Source organism: Labrus mixtus, chromosome 4 (assembly GCF_963584025.1).
Source record: "Labrus mixtus chromosome 4, fLabMix1.1, whole genome shotgun sequence".
Classification (NCBI taxonomy): domain Eukaryota; kingdom Metazoa; phylum Chordata; class Actinopteri; order Labriformes; family Labridae; genus Labrus; species Labrus mixtus.
In genome coordinates, this window is record NC_083615.1 from 7,832,234 (window position 1) to 7,855,043 (window position 22,810).

The 22,810-nt window shown below is 40.2% G+C and overlaps 1 protein-coding gene across 3 annotated transcripts in view; it reads left to right on the top strand.

Annotated features, from left to right (window-relative positions):
• The window catches only part of ano3 (anoctamin 3), a 34,009-nt gene extending 17,115 nt beyond the window's left edge, over positions 1 to 16,894 (top strand). For 2 of the 3 annotated variants that reach the window (XM_061035532.1, XM_061035533.1), the window contains exons 7-25: positions 260 to 394; positions 985 to 1,091; positions 2,548 to 2,603; positions 2,710 to 2,831; positions 4,853 to 4,987; positions 5,082 to 5,178; positions 5,921 to 5,981; positions 8,210 to 8,298; positions 8,617 to 8,757; positions 9,131 to 9,295; positions 9,501 to 9,537; positions 9,658 to 9,769; positions 10,066 to 10,123; positions 10,357 to 10,454; positions 10,750 to 10,904; positions 11,042 to 11,194; positions 12,228 to 12,378; positions 12,462 to 12,651; positions 13,193 to 16,894. In XM_061035532.1, the coding sequence (XP_060891515.1) occupies positions 260 to 394; positions 985 to 1,091; positions 2,548 to 2,603; positions 2,710 to 2,831; positions 4,853 to 4,987; positions 5,082 to 5,178; positions 5,921 to 5,981; positions 8,210 to 8,298; positions 8,617 to 8,757; positions 9,131 to 9,295; positions 9,501 to 9,537; positions 9,658 to 9,769; positions 10,066 to 10,123; positions 10,357 to 10,454; positions 10,750 to 10,904; positions 11,042 to 11,194; positions 12,228 to 12,378; positions 12,462 to 12,651; positions 13,193 to 13,375 (2,245 nt within the window). In that variant the 3' untranslated portion in view covers positions 13,376 to 16,894. The remainder of the gene's footprint in view (positions 1 to 259; positions 395 to 984; positions 1,092 to 2,547; positions 2,604 to 2,709; positions 2,832 to 4,852; positions 4,988 to 5,081; positions 5,179 to 5,920; positions 5,982 to 8,209; positions 8,299 to 8,616; positions 8,758 to 9,130; positions 9,296 to 9,500; positions 9,538 to 9,657; positions 9,770 to 10,065; positions 10,124 to 10,356; positions 10,455 to 10,749; positions 10,905 to 11,041; positions 11,195 to 12,227; positions 12,379 to 12,461; positions 12,652 to 13,192) is intronic. The other variant, XM_061035534.1, reaches the window with a different exon arrangement.
• The last annotated feature ends 5,916 nt before the right edge of the window (positions 16,895 to 22,810 follow it).

A 22,810-nucleotide genomic window follows, 5' to 3' on the forward strand; every position in this document is an offset into this window, starting at 1 on the left:
ATCATGCCTGAAACCTGTAAAATATAAAAATAAGATTTTATCCTGAATCAGTGGCACCAGCTTCACATGAGGCATAAGCAGCGTGAAAATGAAAAGGTTTGCAAAGCAGTGTGTGCATGTGTGTGTAAAAGGGTTTTTGGATAGTGTGGGCTTTTAGGGCTATGTTGGGGGAAAAGGTTATAGGCCACTGTCCAATATCAAAGGAAACAATCTTCATCATAATCTGTGCTGTTAATCCTGTTTTTCCGCGTCCTTGCAGCAGGTTTCATATGAGATGTCGACAGATCAAAAGCTGGCTTCCCAGAAATCCCATGAAGCTGGACAAAGAGGCCTTGCCTGACCTGGAGGAGACCGACTGCTACACAGCCCCCTTCAGCAGAGCACGCATGCATCAGTAAGGACGACACACACACACACACACACACACACACACACACACAGTCGTGCAGAAACGTACTCCCATGAACAGCATGTCATGTACCAGCAGTGTTGGCTGATATTTATCCATCACTTTTATTCACGTCTGTTTATGTGGAGGAGATATTTAGAAACAAGTCAATGAAATCTTGCATCAAGCTATCAAATATACAAGTCATGTATATTTGATAAATTGAAGCCAGATTTCGGAAAGATAAAGATGAGATGATCATAAATAAGATATTGAAAAGCAGCAGCAGATGCTCATGAACGGATTAGAATTCTTCCCCATTCCTTCCTGTTTTTTTTTTTTCATTTTCAGAGCATGTCTTTGATGAAAGGCATCATCTAATCTCTCTTGTTATTGAATTATTTCCATTCTTCCTTTAGTTGTCAGCCCTGACGTTTTTTTTTTTAGGAAATAATGATGCTGAGATGAACACAAACTTTTAGCACCATGAGTTTTAATGAATTTCCCGTCATTATCGGCTGAGCTGTGACTGGATGATATTGACACACTGTGACACGATGAACACCTGAAGGAATGTGATATTATTTTCCTCCCAGCTTCACCATCAACAACAGACAGACCTTCTTTTCCAATTCGACCAGAAGCAGAATAGTCCATCACGTCCTGCAGCGCACCAAGTACGAGGAAGGAAAATTAAAGATGGGTGAGGCATCGCTTCTTCACTCGCTTCTTTGTTGTCTTGCTTCTCACAAACAATATTTCTAGTAGTGTCCCACTAGTGTCTGTGGATCTCATGCTCATTTATCTGTAATGTACATGAATCTAAGATCATTATGATCTATTTAGGACAATGCTCTTTAATGGGAAGGGGAAGAAGTCTAGATAATGGAATGTAATAATCTGTTTTTGCTTTATTCAACTCCATCTTTAGTATAAAACTTAACAGAATTAGCTCTAAATAATAAATTTAAATTATAGCCAAAGGAATAAAAAGGCAAACAGTAACTTACTTTCTTTCTCTGTTTTTATTATCCCACTGCTAAAACAACCGGGGGAAACTAGTGAAAGCCAATAGATTAAGCAGTCAATCTGACTTTAGAGAGCAGTAGTTAGGTAGTGGGGAACATTTATTTGTTGTTTTGCTGTGGGATGATTAAATTGTGGACTTCTGCTGAGTGTATCGTCCAACTTGCTGGCTGATCCGTCCTCGCCTTCTGGCTGTTGTTGTTTTTTCCTCCCCAAACTGTTTACCAAACTTTCCGTCTACTCTCACTCATTTATCTTGTCTGGCTGCTGGCGGCATGTTTGGCTGATTAAAGTTCAGCCTTGAAGGCCTGGGATGGATTTCACATTAATATTTTAACACTGTTGACCACTCTACTCTCCAACAAATAAGATCAGTTCTGCATCAAGAGCGGAAAATCCTTTACAAATCCACTCCTCCCTGCTTCTGCTCTCATTATCTATTGTTTCCGTCCAGAGATAACAATGCAAAAATGTAACATTCAGTTCACTACTGGAACATATTTAGAACATATTTTACAAGTTATTTTGTTGCAAAAAAACAAGAACTAAAAAGGTTATTTTTAAGTGCTTGAGTTCAAAGCCTCTAATGTGATTGTCAAATGGACATTGTCAAAAACATTATGCATCATGATAAGAGCATTACTATGTGAGGATGTGACAATATATGTTAACACTTAAGACGGCAAAAACAAGACAAACAGAAACGAGCAGGAAATAATGACGTATTGAAATATTATATGTGTGTGTGTGTGTGTGTGTGTGTGTGTGTGTGTGTGTGTGTGTCTGTCTGTTTGACGGGCATGTATGCATCTTTCTGGGGCAGCAATAGGGGGCTGGTTTGAAGATAACTGGGAGGAGAAAATGTAAGAAGTAAAATTTAAAAAACAGATTGGGCTAGATAAATTAATGATGGAGGGACAAAATGAATAAGTTTAAAAAAAAAACTTCCTTCCACCCCTTCCCCTAATCTCCTAAAGTTCAACTCATGTTCACCAGATTTGTAAATCTTGTACTTCTTTTTGGAAAAGTGGGTTTTAAATGAATCGCTGAATAGACCCCTCTTGTCGTTATTACGAGTACTTTATAGCTGGCATACAAGCATCATCTAACATGATGTGTATATTTTCCTGCAGGTATCAACAGGCTGTTGGGCAACAACACGTATGAGGCTGCATTTCCTCCTCATGAGGTGAGGTGGTTTGAAGTTGTTGCTGAAAGACTTGCGGACAATCCAAAGTGTTCAAAGTGTCTCATCGCTCCTGTAATGTAAATTTCTCTTCTCTTTGTCTGGTCAGGGTGGTTACAAGAGCAGACATCCAATTAAGACACACGGTGCCCAGAACCACAGACATCTTCTGTACGAGCGCTGGGCTCGCTGGGGAATGTGGTACAAATACCAGCCTCTGGACCTCATCAGGTAATCGGCTTTGAAGAAGGTCGCACAGCATCATGGCCTGTTTTTGAGATAGTAACTTGAGCCGTAGTGTCTGGGTTAGGAGCCTCGTTCTTTATTCGTCATGTTGTTTAAAGTGGACACAGAGAAGCCTAGTTGTTTATCTCCCTGTGTGAAGTAAAGGATTATAAATATATCAGGGTTTTTATATCACAGTCTGCCCTCTGGACAGGCTTTTTTATTACTCAACAGTATCCGGACAGGTCTGTTATTTCTGAACTAAGGGAGTCACTCTGACATTTGAGGAAGAAACCACTTGAACTTTTCTGCATCTTGCAACACTGTGACAAGGAACACTTGAACATCTTTGGGAAAACCTTGCTCACTTTCTTGCCAAAAGTTAGATTCTACTGTCAAGAACTAGATCCAGGTGGCGAGGATCCTAGCTATGCATACATATACCTGAAAAAATACAGCTGGTACTCTCTCTGAAACCACACATTTTCAGTTTTATCTATTTATGTGCAGATTAGAGAAATGTAAATACTTTTGCTTTACAGGCTTTGAATGAAGCAAAGCAAGCTGGTACCATTAGCATCCTTGTGAGACCATTTAATGAAACTGTAAATACCAAGGTAGTAATACCTTTAAATATCTGCAGTTGGTTTGTCAGAATGATACACATTAGGAAGCAGATCTGCTTTATTGCAATGTAGAATCCAAGCAGCTATAATGTATATTTGTGGCCTAACATTTCCTATTGTATGCCAATGTAAACACATTTAAGGTGTCACTTTGAGTAATGAACATACAGAAAGAGAATCTGATCATTTTATCTGCTTTATTGAGCATTGCAGTGACTTTTACCTGACTGTTTGTCTCTTGTTTTCTCTGTTTTCAATGATAATATTCGAGTCCCTCTGCACAGAACATCAGAGCGACATAGTGAGCAACAAGCTGGTGAACGCAGTGCAGGTTTTAAGAAGAGCCCAATGTTTCCCTCTGGAGGTCATAGAGACAAAAAAAAGAGGCCGCGTAACCATTGAACTAAACTGTAGTAACTATGGTAACTACACTATGTGAGCAAAACAAAATGAATGTTGACTTAATGTCTGCCGAATGTCTAAAAAATGAACTGGTTACGTGACATACCAACTTTAAAAGTAATGACATGTCATGGATATTTACACAGCTTGAGTCTGCCTCTCCTAAGTTGGCAAAAAGAGCCGTCGTTTCAGGTTTCAAGGTTTTTAGCATCATGCTAATGAAGTTCATTAATTTTCCAGTTTCTTTAAAACACAAGTTACACTGTAAGTTTATATTATATCCATCTTCCTTCCCCATACCTTTTGCAGCTACCAAGTTTATATCAGCCCTTCTCCTGAAACCAGGAACGATTAGGGGACAACAGTAAATATGCTTTCTATCTTGTCCTTCCTCATTGTTAAAGCAGCATTGCATATATTCTAAGGCAGGGGTTCCCAAACTTTTCAGCCCGCGACCCCCAAAATCACGGTGCTAAGAACTGGGGACCCCCTTTGTCCCCTGGATGTGGTTAAACATTAAATGTTGCGCACAGCCGGGTTGGGTCCCGACCCCCGCTTTGGAAACCACTGCTCTAAGGAGTTGACTGATACAGTCGATTGCAGCACTAAATGATACTGAGCTGCTTTACCCGAGCCGTTGTGAAGTAGGTGTCTTGCTCAAAGGCATCTGGACAACAGTGTTTTAGGAGGCAGATACCGTCATGGATCATGTCACACAACAAAATTCAACTGTGTGACCTTTCAATTTCAACCCAGAAAGCTTTTTATTAGCATGAATGTGACAAAATTGTCAAAGCATATCATAACAAAGAATACAAGGATAATAGTAATTCATAGTAATACTAATCAAATCTGCAGCATCCCAGTCCATTAGCACAGCCTCCTCAATGTAAACTAGCTACACCCACAACTGCACTGAAAGAGAACATGACCATGTTACATTTTAAGTAAACACAGTTTGTTGGTGAATTTTGATCCCTCCATCTCTTTCCCATGCAGGCGGTACTTTGGAGAGAAAATTGGTCTTTACTTTGCGTGGTTGGGCTGGTACACCGGCATGTTGATCCCTGCTGCCCTGGTTGGCGTTTTTGTCTTCCTCTATGGTCTTTTTACGATGGACTCCAGCCAAGTCAGGTCAGTCATTGATCAATATTACAGTCAAATATGGAATTGATGGGAAATACATACATTCTCAACTGACACGTCCGTTTCTTTTCGTTGTCATCAGTAAAGAGATCTGTGAAGCCAACACTACCATCATGTGTCCTATGTGTGAGGACACCTGTGATCCATGGACACTGAGCGACAGTTGTGTCTATGCAAAGGTTGGTCTAGTTCTGATTTTCATCCTTAGCGCCATCATTTCAGCTTGCTAAGAGTTTTCCTTTTCGTTACTCCTCACAGACTCTGTTACAAACATTTATAGGTTTAAAACTCTCATGATCTCTAGGAAGTTGTCAAGTTGTCATTCTTTAGAGTATGTTTTGACTACGGATAAAGCTTTAAATGGTTTGTCTTTGAAACCTCTTACAATTAGCTAATATCAAAGAAGTAGATGCAACAGTTGTTATTTGAACATTTGCAGTGACATTTTTGGAAATTTGCTTACTTACTTGTTAAGAGTTGATCATAAAAATCGTGTCAGATATGTCACTATACGAGTTAAAAATGGTGCTAACTAGCCACTGGTTAGCTTAGCATAGCGCAAAGTTCAGAAAATAATTAAAAAACAACAACTAGTTTGCTAACTCTAAATGTAAAACAACAGATAATGTTTAAAAAAAAAAAAACTGCATAACCTTAATAAGTTAGTAAGTTTAAGTGTGTTAGGCTTTTTTTTTTTTTTAGCTAAGATAAGCTAACTCCTGATGGCTTTAGCAAAACATTCATCACATAAACATTAGAGTGGTGTCAATCATATCATGTCTCTATCGTCAAGAATTTAAATGAGTTTATTTCTCCAAAATGTCAACTATTCCTTCAGTAAATCTCCCATGTAAGGATTCTAAACTCAAGAATGACACATTTTCAATTTCAGGTCATTCTTTCATCTGCTTGTGTTTCTAGGTGACCCGTCTGTTTGATAACGGCGGCACTGTGTTCTTCGCTATCTTCATGGCTATCTGGGGTAGGTGGAGGCTGTTTTTGTTTGCCCTTGTTCAGGATTTTGTCAACACTTGTTGTTGTTACATCAACTTGTCTTTCGCGAGACACAAACCCTCCTGGAATTCAAATCTATTTATACAAGAGTGTGTCAGTGCTTCATCATCAGCTCTCCACTCGACTCCTCCAAACACATTAAGCTTTCCAACCGAGAATTCAATACAGTAAACACGCTGCTGTGCAAATACACAAGCTCTTCTCTCTGTGTAATACATTTGTCGGTGAATAAATCATGGTCAGGTTTCTCTGATTTAACACTTCTGGTGCTCTTCTGATGTAATTAGTTGGATTATTAAACATAAATCAAGAGGGGCAGCGTATCATTTGGCTGTCAGGGTTACAGTATTGCACCATGATTGTGGTGTATTGCAGCCATGGTTCCCCCAGCTATAATATGATTGTGATATAGAGCGCTACTGTGCAGTGTCTGGCCCAGGTCCATCTATCTGCCAGCTTGGTAAATAATCACCTGAGCCCAGAGGGAACACTTGGCGCATTGTGTTCTGTGTTTGGGCTAAACGAAGGCCAAGGATAGCTGTGGCGCCGAAGGAGGTCCAGCCAGCCTCGCCAACCGAGGTCTGCAGTTCTGAATCCTGCGTGAAGGCTTTAGGCAATGTGGACCAAAGTAGCAGTGCTGCACCACTCAGTGAGTGCACTCTAGGTCTGCTGTGTGTGAGCGAGATAGAGATGAAAAATTGGTTAGCCCAGGGGACTGAATGTAGGCATCAGAAGAGGCTACTTTTCTCTCTCTTTAAAAAAAAAAGTGGGTCGCGCTTTATTCAACTGAAACATCTTTAACAGCAGTGAAAGTTGTGCCGACTGAGGATTCAAGTTTTTTTTAAGACTACTGTACAATTCCTTTATGTGTGCCTAATTTATTCTTTTAGCTTACCATTATTTTTATCATCATTTTATCTGCTGATTATTTTCTCTATTACAGTGGCAGACCTAGGCTTTCTAAAGGGGGGGGGTCGTTAAAAACTAAACAGGGCACGAGCTGCATGAAGTGGGGCACCAGCACACTAAATTTCTCTTGCATGAAGGGAAGCATAGATGGCCCCTTTACAGTATTTCTTCTTTTGAGGACACACTGTAAGGCAGTTCCCTCCATTTTTGAGGACATTGAGCCGTGTTCTTGAAAATGTTTGCTCAAATTTGACGAGCTCTTTGGTACTTAATTATCAAAATATTGAAAAAATGCCAATCACTACTGAAGCAAAGGCAGCTTTTTTTGTATTTATGTTGTTTGTTTGACAGCCTAAAACCTAAAAATATGAAGTTAGCAATTAAATATGAAAAGAAAAACGAGCTAGTTCTGCTATGACAATGGATATTTATTGAAATAATGATTTGGTGGTCTAATTGATCAATCATGTATATCTTTCTACTCCTAATACATGTAATACATTTTTATGTATAAAAGATTCATAAACGTTAATTAGAGCTGTAGAGATAGAGTTGAGCACTGATTGAATTCTCCTGTCAGTTTTCATTTGAACACACGTGTGTTACATGTATGTTTAATGAAAGCTGACAAAAGGAGCTGAATCAGCAGTATAGTTTTACAGTGTGCTGTCCATCATAGATCGTACATGAGTGCGCTGCTCTTTTCCCCAGATCTATCACTGTCTCTGCACTAATTCTACTTTCCCACACACATTAACCCCATGAGTGTTTAATCTGAAGCAAGTGTCCAATGCAGCTTTTATAAAAAAAAAAGCCTTTCATCTTTTGGTGTCATGTATCTGCTATAAACCAGAGTACATGAAAAGTTTGGACAGAAAAAAGATTGTGAACATCATTCTTTTGGTGTTGTGTGCAGAGTGAGACACAAAAGCGTCAGACACAAAGGAAACAATGCCTCCGGACTGAATTCTGCCCACAGAAAAGCTTTACTTTCGAAGCCTTTCAACATTAAATGGATTTTGCCTGAGAAAGACACGATTTGGGGATGAAACATTGTGCTAGGAAAGCCTATTTTCTGTTGCCACTTTTCCTTAACTTCACCGCAGAGTAGAGAGCAGTCTGTTAACTGGCTGTAATCACTTCTCGTAATGGGCCATGCGTGTCAGGACATCTGCCTGTGATGTGGTGTTTAATTCTGCTTTGTGTGGGCATGTGGTTACCCATCATTCTGTCTGTTAGAAATCAAAGGTGATCAATAATGTGATTGATACCTGATCCCCTCTGCAGCCACAGTATTCCTGGAGTTCTGGAAAAGAAGGAGGGCAGAGCTGACTTATGACTGGGACCTCATCGATTGGGAAGAAGAAGAGGTACATGTATGTCAGCAATATTAGCAATTCAATCGTATATGTTATTGATCTCATATCGGCTCAGTTTTCTTCTAATATTTATATTATCATTTCTAACTTTACCCTTTTATTTTATTTCTGTAAATATGTTTGCCTTTTACATATTTCATCTATTGCTGATTTATTTTTGCCCTCTTTATTTGAGCTGTTGTTAAAACCATATTCCCCCCAATAGGGGATCATGCTTCATTTTTACTAAATTTGACACTGCTTACATGACATTAATAAATGAGTTACTGCTTACTCAGTTCAATTGTTCAAATTGGAATGTATTTTGTGAATCAGGAGGAGCTAAGACCTCAATTCGAAGCCAAGTACTCAAGGATGGAGAGAGTCAACCCCATCTCTGGCAAGCCCGAGCCTTTCCAGCCGTTCTCAGACAAACTGAGCCGGCTCATGGTTTCTGTGTCCGGAATATTCTTCATGGTAAGCCCTTTGATCTCTGAATAATCTGCTCCCTTTTGGGATTTAGGCTGAGAGGGAGATCACCATTATTCTGTCTGCCACCTTTGGAGTGTGTGTGAGGCACCAGCAGTGGCATTACACCGCCCCCTGCTGGATGTGAAGCATAAAATTAAAAATGTGAATTTTGCCTTTTTTGTCTTTTCTTCTGATACTGATTATTATTTAGTAACGAGCGGTTTATCAATTGACATTTTTTAAAGGTTTCTTTTCTGTGCTGTAAGATAATATGGTCGAGGTTCAATCTAATCTCATGGTGAAGTAAAGTGTTCATCTCAGTTATTGACCGTACAAGACAGTTACTCTATTCTTCCTTCTGTCCATGATCTCCGTCCAGATTTCCCTCGTCCTGACAGCCGTGTTTGCCGTTGTGGTTTTCCGACTTATTGCCATGGAGAAGTTCGCGTCCTTCGGCTGGTATTTTGTGAAGAAAAACTGGCAGTTTGCCACCTCTGGCACCGGCGTCTGCATCAACTTTATGATCATCATGTCTCTCAACGTGGTGGGTGTCTGTCTGGACAAGCCTCATTTCGCTCGTTTACATTTTCCTGTCCAAAAAATGTGCAGAAGATTTATTAAGGAATTATGTTCCAGGGACTGTCCCATCCACAGCCAAGATTTTAAATATTTGCTGAGATTTCTGTTCATACTGCTCTATCTCATCTTTACCCTCTTTAACCTTTTCCCTGAATATGATCCTCTTTTAGGTGTATGAAAAGGTGGCCTATCTGCTGACAAACTTGGGTAAGCATTGTCCAAATTTGTTCATACGTTTGTGCCTTAGTATTTCTTTCTTCCTACATGGTTGGTATGCATTTATATTCTCCTTGGTCGACTCTATAACCCCTGTTTGTCCCCCTTCAGAGCACCCACGGACAGAGTCTGAGTGGGAGAACAGCTTCGCTCTGAAGATGTTCCTCTTCCAGTTTGTGAATCTGAACAGCTCCACATTTTACATCGCTTTCTTCCTGGGAAGGTAGGCTTACTGCCGTGAACTCTACAGTTCCTGTTTACAGTGAGTTTAATGAAAGATTGTGCATGTTTTGTTTAAAGCTCCAACATCATGGCTGCCAAGACTCCCTTTCTTTCCTCTTCTCTCTGTTCACTCATGTTAAGTGTTTGCAGAATACTGCTGTGACTAGAAAGGAAACCAATCTGTGGTCTGTAAAACGTGATTAGCACCTTTCAGTGTCTTTTTATTCCTGCTCAGACTTTATTAGTTTTCCTCTGATTGAGTTTCACAGTTAATGTTGTCAATCTCAATCTGCTCAGGTTTGCTGGCAGGCCTGGAAAATACAATAAACTCTTTAATCGATGGAGGCTGGAGGAGGTGAGTGCAATTAGGCACCACCATGAGTGGGCCGATTATTGCCTTCTGTTTGAGGATATATTTAGCATTTTCATGTTATTCATCTTTTTAATGATCCACCTGTATATTGCTATATGAACCACAAATCTCCCCCAAATTAATCAGATTATAAAGTTTAATGAACCAAAAACATATTATCAGGGTTTAATTGTGCGGTACGAGGTACAGTTTTGTATTTTATGTTTTTCTCTCAGTGCCACCCAAGCGGGTGTTTGATTGATCTGTGCCTGCAAATGGGCGTCATCATGTTCTTCAAACAAATCTGGAACAATTTCATGGAGCTCGGTTTTCCGTAAGTAATGTGTAATTATAATGATGTGCTTCTTTCTTAATGAGCCATTAGAAATGCAACATTTAATTCTTAATATTTTGAATGTAAATGATTGCCGTTATACAAAACGTTATGAAATGTCTGTGATTTTCTTTTTTTGATCCGTCGGTCCATTAGCATATGAAAAGGATTTTCTATTGCAGTAATACATAAAATCCTGAACTGTGAGGCTCAGTAAAAGGGTTCCTACAGTGCTGAGCACATTGTCAGAAATAATTGCTTTGAGATGACAGCTTGCTACTTGCCACATTTTCAGTCTGCTGCAGAACTGGTGGTCTCGCAGAAAGATGAAGAAAGGAGGTGGTGGAGGGCAGAACGTGGAGAATAAAGCCCAGCTTCCACAGTGGGACAAAGACTGGAATCTGCAGCCGATGAACGCACATGGACTCGTGGACGAATACCTTGAAATGGGTAAAACATCTCTTTCTTAGTTTCTGAAAGGGGGAAGGAATGGAATCAAATAATGGTGGTCGCTAAATCGTACATGTGATGTGTGCAGGATTTGTTACAGACATCCTGTGTAGTCTAAATGTTTCTTTCCTCGACAGTTCTCCAGTTTGGCTTCACCACCATATTCGTAGCAGCGTTCCCGCTGGCTCCTCTCCTCGCTCTGCTCAACAACATCATTGAGATTCGCCTTGACGCATACAAGTTTGTCACTCAGTGGAGGAGACCAATGCCAGCCCGAGCCACTGACATAGGTCAGTGTGATCTCCAGCTGCCCCTACACCTCCCCCTTTGTGTCTGCTTTTTTCTCTTTTTTAGATCAGAGCCACATTTTTCACCCAAACCAAACATTATCTATCCTATGGAGCAAAATATGCTCCTATAGCTGTGCTGCCATATGCTGCGCCTGCCTCCCACGAGCCCACGTCCCAGTGACAAAAAACTGCATCCTCCAACTGCCGTATATAATATATGACCAAATGCTTCCTGTGGCATGTTGCCCTGTAATTAAAGGAGGAATCCACCCACAAACATTTAACATTCTTCAGCTGTAATTTACACACTATGTTTCGGTGGCACAGAATCAAAGAGCAAAGCTTCTTGTTAGATTTAAGATTTGCTGATCAAACAAACACAGGTCTGATGCAGAGAAGGCGTAGAGAGGATTTTCTCTTCTTAAAATACAGTAGCCTCAATAACCTTTATCGTAATGTAGCTAAAAATCATGCTGTATTCTGACTTACAGAGTTCCCAAACTATTTGGTTTTTGTGTTCTGAATACATATATAAATATTGACATGTCTTAGAACTGTCCCACTGCAGGGGGGTCACCGGTGTCCTAGTGGTTGCTTCGTGCCCCCCATGTATGGAGGCTGTAGTCCCCAAAGCGGGCGGCCCGGGATTTAATCTAAACTGTGGCTCATTCACTCATGTTCAGAAGGGAACCTTTTATTATTTTTTAAACTACTTAAATGTTTCATCAACAAAAAGCTTTGGAGGTCACACAGAGCTGAAGTTACTGAAGGCATGCAGGTGTATGGACCATCTTAGTGTCTTCTGTTACACCTTATAAATTGTAATTCACTAACTTTAAATATTGTTAAACTTATTTTACAAATGTAATATATCTTTTTTTTTTTTATTCCTCGACAGTAGGATTACTGCTCTTTACTATCTTTCTACTTATTATTATAGTCGATGTTCATAGACCTGTAAACCTGTTAGGTATTAAACCTGATTCCTATAAAGAAGTGAACAGTGTTTATTCTCACCTGGTTTGTCTGTCAGGTATCTGGCACGGGATTCTTGAAGGAATCGGCGTGCTCGCAGTCATCACCAACGCCTTTGTCATTGCCATAACCTCAGACTACATCCCCCGATTTGTTTACGCTTTCAAATACGGCCCGTGTAAAGACAAGGGACACCACCACAAGGATGAGTAAGCATTGACTTGAATGTGTAAACAGAGCCAGGCAGAGTGACTTGTGTTAAAGCCTCAACAACTTCTCCTTCTGCTCTCAGGTGTTTGCAAGGCTACATGAACAGCAGCCTGTCGGTGTTTGACATGAGCGAGCTGAAGAACAGCAGTCAGCCCATTTACTGCAGGTACAGAGACTACAGAGCCCCGCCCTGGAGTACGGGGCCCTACGAATTCACCCTGCAGTTCTGGCACGTCTTGGCTGCCAGGCTGGCCTTCATCATCGTCTTTGAGGTCTGTCAGCAATTTCTACTTTTCTTTTTTTTTGTCTGTGTGTTTACCAGCAAGTCAAGCTGCTGAAACGTAATCCTCTTATGTCTCCTTCAGCCTGAGAAACTACAGAATTTCTTCTTGATTAATTTATATGCTGTCATCATTAAGTGAAAACCTCAGACGCACAATTTAGGTGCTTCTCATGCTTTCATTAAATGTTGCTGCTACAGTAGGCTGAGGAATTTCACTAAATCCACAGAATAAAACCCAAATCCCATGGTAGTCCTGCAAAAAAACAAATGCACCACATTTCTTCTGCTTTCCTTGAAATGTTGACAAGATATTCCCCTGGCATTGCCGCCTTGTTCATTTATTTTTTTCACCTTCACAAACACTGGCATAATATTCACATATAAAACATTCTATAACTTAAAAAGTCTTTATTGTGATGCAAAGTGGTAGCCTTTGCACGCATATTGAATAATGCAGCAAATACTGGAAACCTAAGAGTGTTCCCTCTGTGTGGAATAGGTCATTCATAAATGCTTAATGCTTCTTGCAGCACCTGGTGTTTGGGATCAAGTCCTTCATAGCGTACCTCATCCCCGACATGCCGAAGGGTCTGTGCGATCGTATGAGGAGGGAGAAGTACCTAATGCAGGAGATGATGTACGAGGCGGAGCTGGAGCACCTACAGAAGGAGAGGAAGAAGAACGGACGGCGTTATCACCACGAGTGGCCTTAGCTTAACCCCGCCCGTGTCTCCACTACAAGCCGCAAAGCCCTCAAGTCACAGGCACAACCTCCTCTGCCTGCTTGTTTATGTCTATTAGCTTTGAGAGTCGAGCTTCACTTGGCTGATTCTGTACACCAAAGACGTGTTCTTCAGTTACCAGATCCTCCCACAAACCTGTCCACTTCTAGGCTCTGACCTTCGCCACTCCCCCCCCCCCCCCGCCATCTATTACACGACCGGTTTTGCCGCTGCTCATTGTTTCTGACCATGCCCAATGCCTGACCCAGCTTCATCCGGCTGCAGGCCCCTTGTTTCTCGACTGTGTCATGGCTTCCCTAGACAAAAACCTTTTTGCAAATTAATGTTTACTATGCAGATCAAGGGCTGCAGATCACCACTGTTCGCTTCTTGGCACTCATCCTGCACTCTCTCTGTGTGTGGCAGCTAGCACTCGGCTTTGACTCTGCAGTTCGGTGCAGCTCGCAGCATGACCGTGCTGCCATCGCTCTGCTGGTTTCTGTGACAGAGCTACTGTGGCGTTTCTTGTTGCAAAAGTGGTTCTGGTGATGTGGCTACCAAATACAATGGACATTTTTCGTACAAAGCGACTGTATATCGCCCTTGAAGCATGCTGATTAATATTTGCGGCCATTTGTCAACTGCAAAGAATGATAAAAAATAAAAGCAACAGCACTCATTGTGGAGGATGTTTAACATCTATTAGGTACAAAGAATTCTGAAACCATAAAAAGTGCATGGTCTTTTTGTTTTGTACCTTTTGATAGACTATGTCCCTGTTTTGAAGCCTGGTTCACGTGTGTGTGTGTGTGTGTGTGTGTGTGTGTGTGTGTGTGTGTACGCAGTGTGAGCTGTGTGTTAATCTTTGTGCTAATGCTGAGCTTGACTGTCTCCAGTTGAGGAAATGTGAACTTAGTGCGATTTGATTGTGCCTACAGTTGTGCTCACCACAATTGTGTCACCAACATCACGTGTGCCTGTTTGTGCTGCACATGCTTTTATTCAAGTGGAAGAAATATTCTCTCTCCTTGTTCTATTGTCTAAAGACCTTTCTGAACTCTCCTGTAAGGATTTGCTTTGAACGTCAGTCACTCCACAGCACCTCCTCTGGTCTCGGTGCACACCGTAATGTGACTCCCATCATAAACACTGTATGCACTCGCAATGCAGAAGCCACAAATCCACTCTTTCATTCTGCACTCACAGCCTGTTTTTCATTTGGTGTTGGAAGCCCTGAAGCGTGGTTGAAACTTGGATCACTGGGACATACCTGTGGCTTGGATGTTCAGTTTGCAAAGAACATCCATCCACTGTTCCTCAGTTCAAATCTACCACTAAAGCTTTTTTTTTGTTCTCAACCTCTGCTAAACAAATGATCAGATGAGGTTTGAACTGCTCTCTGACATTGATGTGAAAATGAGAAGGTGGGTTTTGGTTAAATGCAGAGTCTTGACATTGCCTTCTGTTGTGGTCAGGTCTGACGTCACAGAATAGAAAACTCAGGAAAACAGGTAGCATGAGCGACGAATCCATTCGGAAGTCGGGAACATCATTACATAATTATACGTGTTGAGATGGAGAGTTTGAGTGTGGAGAAATTGTATTAATGAGGGATTTTTTTTTTGATTTTGAAGCTTATGAGAACTGAAACTTTAGCCCGAGAGCTTTAGTTCTGGTCGCGTGGAATACGACTTTGACTTAACAACATTATGCACAGTGAGCGTAAAAAGAAGAGAATCACTTCCCAGGTTGCATTTCACAACAACTAAAAAAGGATTTTTACAATAAGCATACATCATTTAACTGTTTTTATTTAATGTATTGCTCCTTGTATATACATGTATGTCATGTTTTTATACTTTTTATTTTATGCTATCTGTATGAGTTCATCTGTTTTCACCCTCAGATAGACAAAGTTATGTCCACATTTCTCAGGTGTCCTCTGAATGTTCGCAGATAATCAACTTCCGATCATATTTTCTAAGATGCAGTCAAAGGAATCCCGCTTTTTTTTTTAGATATATATTTTTGCATTTGCAGTGCATTTGCATGACTTTAATGCACACTCACAATTAAAAGCATGTTTTTTTTTTTCCTTTTCCTCCATTATCACAGCAAGCATAGTAGAGCAGAAATCATGGATCACACAGTCGATTAAAGACGCACAAGTTGCAGGTGGCTGGCTAAGACTCTATAATCTTTCACTTCATAGCGAGTAATCCAACGATCATAATCATTTCATCCTCAAGAGAGAGATATTTGTTCTCCTGAATCTTGTTCCGATGCATAGGAAACTAGCCCAGGTTGTCTGCATATCTTCCCTGCTATGTGAACTTTGAAAATCTATGCATGTTGTTATCCTTTAGTGCTACTTTTATTTTGGAGAGATGCAGATGTAAATGTAAGGTACATTTGTACTGTAGAGTATGCATGACCTAACAGCTACCTTGTGTAAGGTTGTTAATGGCGTCTTAAAACATATCACCGCCCTCTTTCAGTGATGGTCATTTAAGGAGGCCTGGACGAGACATTAGGCGTTTTCGGACCGCAGGAACTTCTTCATAGCTCTAGGAACTTTTGGAACCCTACTCCTTTTTTATTCATTCCGCACCGCAGGAACTTTGAAATATTTTAGTTCCTAGAGCCCCGTTAAGAGGAACCTTTTAGCTCCTGCTTCAGAGTAGGTACCATGGCGGTGCGGATGCAAACGGAAAAAAAAGTTCCCGTGGTGTATAGTTCTCAGAGAACTCCCTAGTGGATAGCTCCTCTTCAAAAAGTCCCCAGAACTGTTTGGTCTGAAAACACCTAGTATGTCTCTTGAAGTGTCAGAATGTTATACTGGAAGAGTATTAATATTGGTCCCCTGGTTGGTCCCTTAATATTAAACTAAGACCTTGGACTCCAGTCTGATTTCATTTAATCTGGATTGAATATAAACATATAAACTTCAGACTTCTTCAACTGGGAATCAAAATTACATTTTCCCCTCTTCCAACTGAAGCTTTTAAAATGACAAGATAGGATTCATTTTATGAATGAAGAACTCAAAGATATCGGATGTCTTACCTGCCCAGCTATAAGCATTTGATTAATTAATCTCCCGACTTTCCTCTCCTCTCCGAGAGTATTGGTTCCCCTTCAAACCAAATTCTGCATAGTGGTAGAAAAGCTGTTTCCCATGCCTTCTACTACAATAGCACAGTATGGGTATCTCATAATAAGTAATAAAGGCATGACCTTGCACATCTCTGAAGACTTGGCATAGGAGGATTGAGCTTTCTGTTCCGTGCTATGCCTCCTTACTGGATTGTGCTGATAGAGAAGCACATAGACAGAGATTTAACTGTACAATAGGTTGGTATCAGACGTGACATGAAGTGTATCAATAACATTGTTTACTTCGTTCCTGTTTACATGTAAAAACATATTGAGATGTATAAAAATAATGTAACATAAAATAATTTGGATATCATTCTTTTCTGTAATAAATCATGGATTGTATCTTTTAAATCGTGTCTGCTCGCTTTCTTTTTCCGTCTTAATGTAAACTTTCAGAGAGAGAGCTTGGGGCTGAGCTGATATCATCTTCTCGACCGTCCAGGTTTCACTTAATCTGCTTCTGGAACAAACCGAAGCACAGCACAATGCAGCAGAGTTGTTTTCTTTTTCTCCTCCACTATTATCAAAAACCACAAATCCTGCCTGCCAAAGACTGTTCATGTAACATATTCTTAAAAACATTCAGACACTATAAGGACTGTAGGATTTTCCCACTGTACTATGACTGTTTGATGCCAGTTCTGCTCAGGCTTCGTTTTCTAACTGCTTTTCCAGTCGTGTCGTGTCAGCTAACGCTGGCTTTCTGTCTTTACCGTGAAATCTAAACACGCAAAGGTTTGGTTTACTTTGAGCTCTGATGACAAATGTTTAATACTCCAACTATTTCCTGTGTTCCGTCTTACTCTTCAGATATTTTCTTTCACCTCTCTGACCATCAGACATTACATACTGGCATTGAAAAGCTGCGGTTTCACATCCTGACCACTTTTGGATCTTGTAAAAACAGAAACTGATTAATTCATCACTGTCTTGTAGTTCTGCCATCCCGTTTAATGAGGCTGCTGAAGAAGTATAAATAGGAAAGAAAAAAGTATCAAATTGAAACAAAACACAACAAAGTAACTTCATATAAAATAAAAACTGAAATGAAGAATATTTAATATTGTTATTTAACAGTATAAAAAAGGACTCAAACCTTTAAGGCACATATACTGTAACATAAAAAACAGCATTGGAAAATCCTTCTTAAGCCAAAGAGAAGTTCTGCAGAAACAGGGCCATATGATCTGATGCAGTATGATGCAGTTTTTATTTAATTGTGCCATATTGGATAGTTTTACTTCTTGACACTTCTCTTTAATAACGGGCCACAAACCTCTAGGTCTGCCCATAATAAATCAGAAGTGTTTTTCAAATTTTGAGACGTTCAGTTTTCCAGAGCAGGCATAATTGGAACCCAAAGTCTCAAATCTGAGTTATTCTAGCCACTTTCCCTTTCTCACAGGCTTCAGACATGAGTTCATGGTCTGGACGAGCACCTCCAGGTGACTGATGCTATTCATCCAGCTCAGATTTACAGCACAGGTTAGGAAGGTAATCAGCGGGGCCACTCACACTGCACCCATAAATCCAACAGCTCTGGGGTGTAAGCAAGACAGAGAGCCAAGGTCGACCAGCAGGGGACAAAGGAGTCACATCGCTTACATCCACAAATCATACAAGCACTCAGCGAGCTGGGTTCAAGAAACAGTTTTCATCATTACTGAAGAAGACTGTCCATCGCCTGTGTGACGTTACCGAACGGTTTCTGAGAAGCATTTTGAACCGAATAAAGGCGGTCTGTTTCCATTTTGGAAATGCTGACTCTACCTTAATTCAATCAGTTTAATAACAGACAGAGGTAGAGCTGAAGTGGGCCTTTAGTCTCTTGACAAACAGCTACAACGTGCCCGCCAAACAGTCAAACCAATCGTCTCCCTAATTATGCACAAGCATGCAAAACTTTTATCCTCAGTATAATCAAAATGGATAAAAGAAATCAACCCAAAACAGTTTGAATCATTCAATAAATTAGCTAAACAAAGACAGTTTTTGTTCCAGGCTGTAACCATGATTGTTTCTTCTGTAAAAAAAAAAGTGCATTTAATAAAGGATCTAAAAGAGATTTGTGGCTTTTGGAGCCAGTCTCAAGTGGACCTTCCAGGAACTGCAGTGTTTTGCACATCCACGTTGGCTGCTTGTTGGCCACTAGAGGCTGGAGAAGTGAGTCTCCCCCATTTAAGACTCACATAAAATGCTGAACTTCAAAGCAGAAGTTGTAAAGGTATACAGCCGATTTCTATGGATAAGTCCAAACAACTGTTCAGGGCTACATTTTTGTAAAAATCCCCCGCTTAAATTTTAAAAAGTCTTAATCGTAAGTACAGTCGGGGTACACATGACCCAAAATTTCTCAGCAAATATTTGATGGACTGCCATGACCTTTTTTCTCTGAATGCTCATATTGCTGACTTTAAGGTTCCTCTTCTCCTCCACTGCCACTGTGAGTTTGACGTGAGTTGTTCTAAGTAAATTACCTGAACAACCAGCGAATGAATGGCCAATATGAACGTTTCCTCAGAACAAATTGTTGAGACTTTAGTGATTGTCAGACTTTCCATAGGGCCACCATCAGGATGCATCATAAAATGCCTTTTGCACAGCAGCTGTGGAACATAACAGTTGAGCAGACATGCTGGTAAAATGTCTTTGCTGAATGAAGGAGGGGTGAAATTCAGACATGAGGCATGAACAGCAGCAGTCACAGATGAGTCAGCCTGAGTGAAATTTCTGTGCAGTGCTGAGTGGATGAAGGAACTGACACGAGTACAGAGGGTCAAGGCAAACACCGGCTCACAGCACAGGAACATGACTAACCAAGGTTAGCTTCATTCACTATACATAACCTGGACGTCATCATCATTTCTTTTTGATTGGATGATTCATAATGTAATGAATTGTTTTGTGGTATATCTCACAGTTTCAAAACAAATGTGAATAATTTGCCTAACATTTGACCATAAGTGCTAGAGGTCTGATACAACACATCAGTGAAACAAAGACATAGTGAAGGGACAATGTGAATGATACTAGTGATGGGACCTGTATAGGTCAAGTGATACCAGTAACGTCAGTCTATGAGTAAAGACCTACAACCCTATCATATTAAACTTAATAGCATGTAGACATCATGCAGAATAAATCTCATGTCTACACACAGTCAATGTGTCTTCAAAGGATGGCACAACACATTGTTTTCACTCAGTTGAAGAGTTTATTTGTCATGAACATTGTTGCATTGATAACTGTAATATGATAATAGAAATCAACTCTCATTTGCACTCATGAATCTACATTTGAAACCTTTAGCAGGTTCGTTGCCAGTGGATCCATTTCCGAGCTCCCACTCCGCAGAGGGTTTGTGACCTCATTGCTTTTAAATACAATGAGTGTGTGAGGTGTGTGTGTGTGTGTGGGCTTATCAAAGTGTCATCATTCAGCCGTGGTTTATACGTGTAGGAGGAGAGAGGGGAAAATACTCTGACAGAGACGATTATACTACTGTAGGTGAAGAACAAAATCGTGTGTACGCAGGCTGTAATGTGGGATAATCTGCTGAGGTCTCTGAGAGTTTAAAAATCGTGGATTTTCAGGACTGCTGTTGTTAAACATCAGTAGAACAGAACTTTTCTATTTGGAATAAAAAAGAGACGTATTTTTGGTATTTAATGAAACTGTTATAACTTGAATTTAAAAGTTATTGCACAGGAAGTGTCCTAATATTGACCTGTCTGTCAAAGTCAAATAGTTCCATCATGTTTTCCATTTATAGAACTATATACTTCAGCTCTTTCCTCCTGATCCATTATGTATAAAAGCTACGTAATATGCTCTCATTGTAATTATTCTGAACATCTATTTCTTCAAACACAGAGCTGTCTTTCTAATCAAACTTTTTTCAACCAATCTCCAAGAAGTTGGTTTTTGCAGGTAAGATTTTCTGAAGGGCACTGCGCTTTAAAATAAATTAATTCTATGGTGCTTTAAGTGTCTGAAAATATGATTCATTTTACAATAATGACACATATTTTGTGTATTGAACTTACTTGGTGATCAGGAGTTTGGATCATTTTAAATTTGAAAAAATTAGTCGAATACAAACTGTTCATTTCCAGACAGGATTTAGAGCAACAAGAAAAAGCCAGCATCAGCTGCATATGACTGTCAAAGGTATCAAAACATATGAACAACAAAAAAAGAAAAAAAAAAACAGAAAGTGATCAGTAAATGTGTAAAATACTCTCCAGGCCTTGTTTTAATTAAGAGCTACATAAATTAACATTACCTCTTGTTAAATTTGAATAATTCATTTTTTTGACATTGAGCATAAGGTGATTAAGATTCACTGTGAGACTGTGAATCAGCTGCCCGTCTGTTCAAACTCCATGCAGCCTGCAGGGCCCTGATACCTCCTCTCCTTCACATTAGAAACCATTGTCTCCTTCTGCAAGGCTTCTTTCCAAACTATACACACACACACACACACACACACATACGCACAGGGCATTATACAGTGGAGCAGGTTTTCCCAACCTTGGAGCCTGACCCCATGTGGGGTCGTATGGAATCCAAAGGGGGTCGCCTGAAATTGTATCCATTTATTTATAAGATAATATATTGTACATTCAAATATATTGAACACAGGCTACTGTGGGTCATAGTCAATGCCAAAACAAGAAATTTGCAGCGTCTCTGTCTGTCATCCATTGTGCAGAAATGTCACCCCAGCCTTTCTTCCTCTGTTCAAACAGTAATATACCCGAAAAAGCCTAAATGTGGTCCAAAAGGAATGTTTACTTTCAACACAAAAAAAAAACTATTACATGATTAAAAACTGATTATTTTAGAAAAAAAAGTTGTGTGTGTTTTGGATGTCTGGGGTCGCCAGAGTTTTTGTGAAGTCAAAGTGAGGTCACGAGCCAAAAAAGGGATGGGAACCACTGCAGAAGAGGATCAAGGAGAACATCCCTCTCATCTCCTCTGAGATGTATTTGTTGTTACATCTGTTGCTACATCTGCTTTCAGGCAGCTGTAGCCTGTAGAGTGGTGCTCTGCTTTGGCCAGCAGGTCAGTTTACTCTGTGAGTGTTTATGTTGAGAGACGCTCTATTTATTCAGGTGAGTTGCTTAAGAAGACAAAGATGAAGCCTGCATGTGGAGAAGCCTGAAGTTGTCTTAGCTTCATGCAAAAGCACTTTAAACAAACAGCTCTTTGTCCCCCTAAAAGCCAGACTCTTGCAACACAAAGTTACAGTTGATGCGAAACATGTGCATTCACATTGATTACCACACTTTAAAACATTTCACAATATTTCCACAAATTCACCTTGGATGTTTTGAATGCACAGCAGAGGTGCAGTGATTCAGTGCGCTCTACTGTTAGGCCATGAGTCAGACGTCTAAAAAAATGAAGAAATACAAGGTGCAAACTGGGTCAGGCAGAGTGTGAAGATGGAAGTTGGAGATCAGATTCAGTTCAAATCTGCTGTACAATAAAATCTGTTGAGTGGCATAAAGCAACATGTTAAACATCTAATGAAATCTGCATTCATGACGTCATTACTGTAGCACAAACGTTAATATGTTTTATGTAGAGTGGTTGATTATAATAAAAAAAGATCTGCAGAGCATTTAACAATGTTCAGCTCACTGTTTGGGCTTTTCTACCTGCACTGTTTATTGTTTTTGAACAACCTTGCTGCTCTCATTGGTGCCTTTCCACCGCAACAGGCAGCAGGGTGACACAGCAGGCTGTATTCTATCTGCTCGAAAAACAGACACAGCACATATCTTTAGTGAAAGTAGCGGCGCATTTAGCTGCCACAGGGCCAGATATTTCCCTCAGGAATGGGTGGATGCCAAAACAGAGCAAAAAGAGAAATTGATGGACTTACTGTATATTCTCCAGGTGAACAGAAACATGGCTTCGGAACTGCTTTGATGCCTGATATGTAAGAACAATGCGAGTCGAAGATGTCAGGGTTTTGCTCACCGTTAGTCCCAGTGACCTAAAATGGTCCAAAATCAAGAAACACTATATAACAGCTTAAAGTGCACAAAAGACTTGTGTTATGTTAGTTCGGGCTCTTACTCAGTTAGCTGGACTATTTCGACACTAAAAATCATCCTAATATTGTTCATCACTCTGTTTACTCATGCACTACACTCTTCTGTCTTTGTTAAATGTGCCATAGGTTAAATCTGATATTACCTATAATAACTCTGTGATACTGTGTGTGCCGTCTCACTTATAGCTCAAACAGATGTT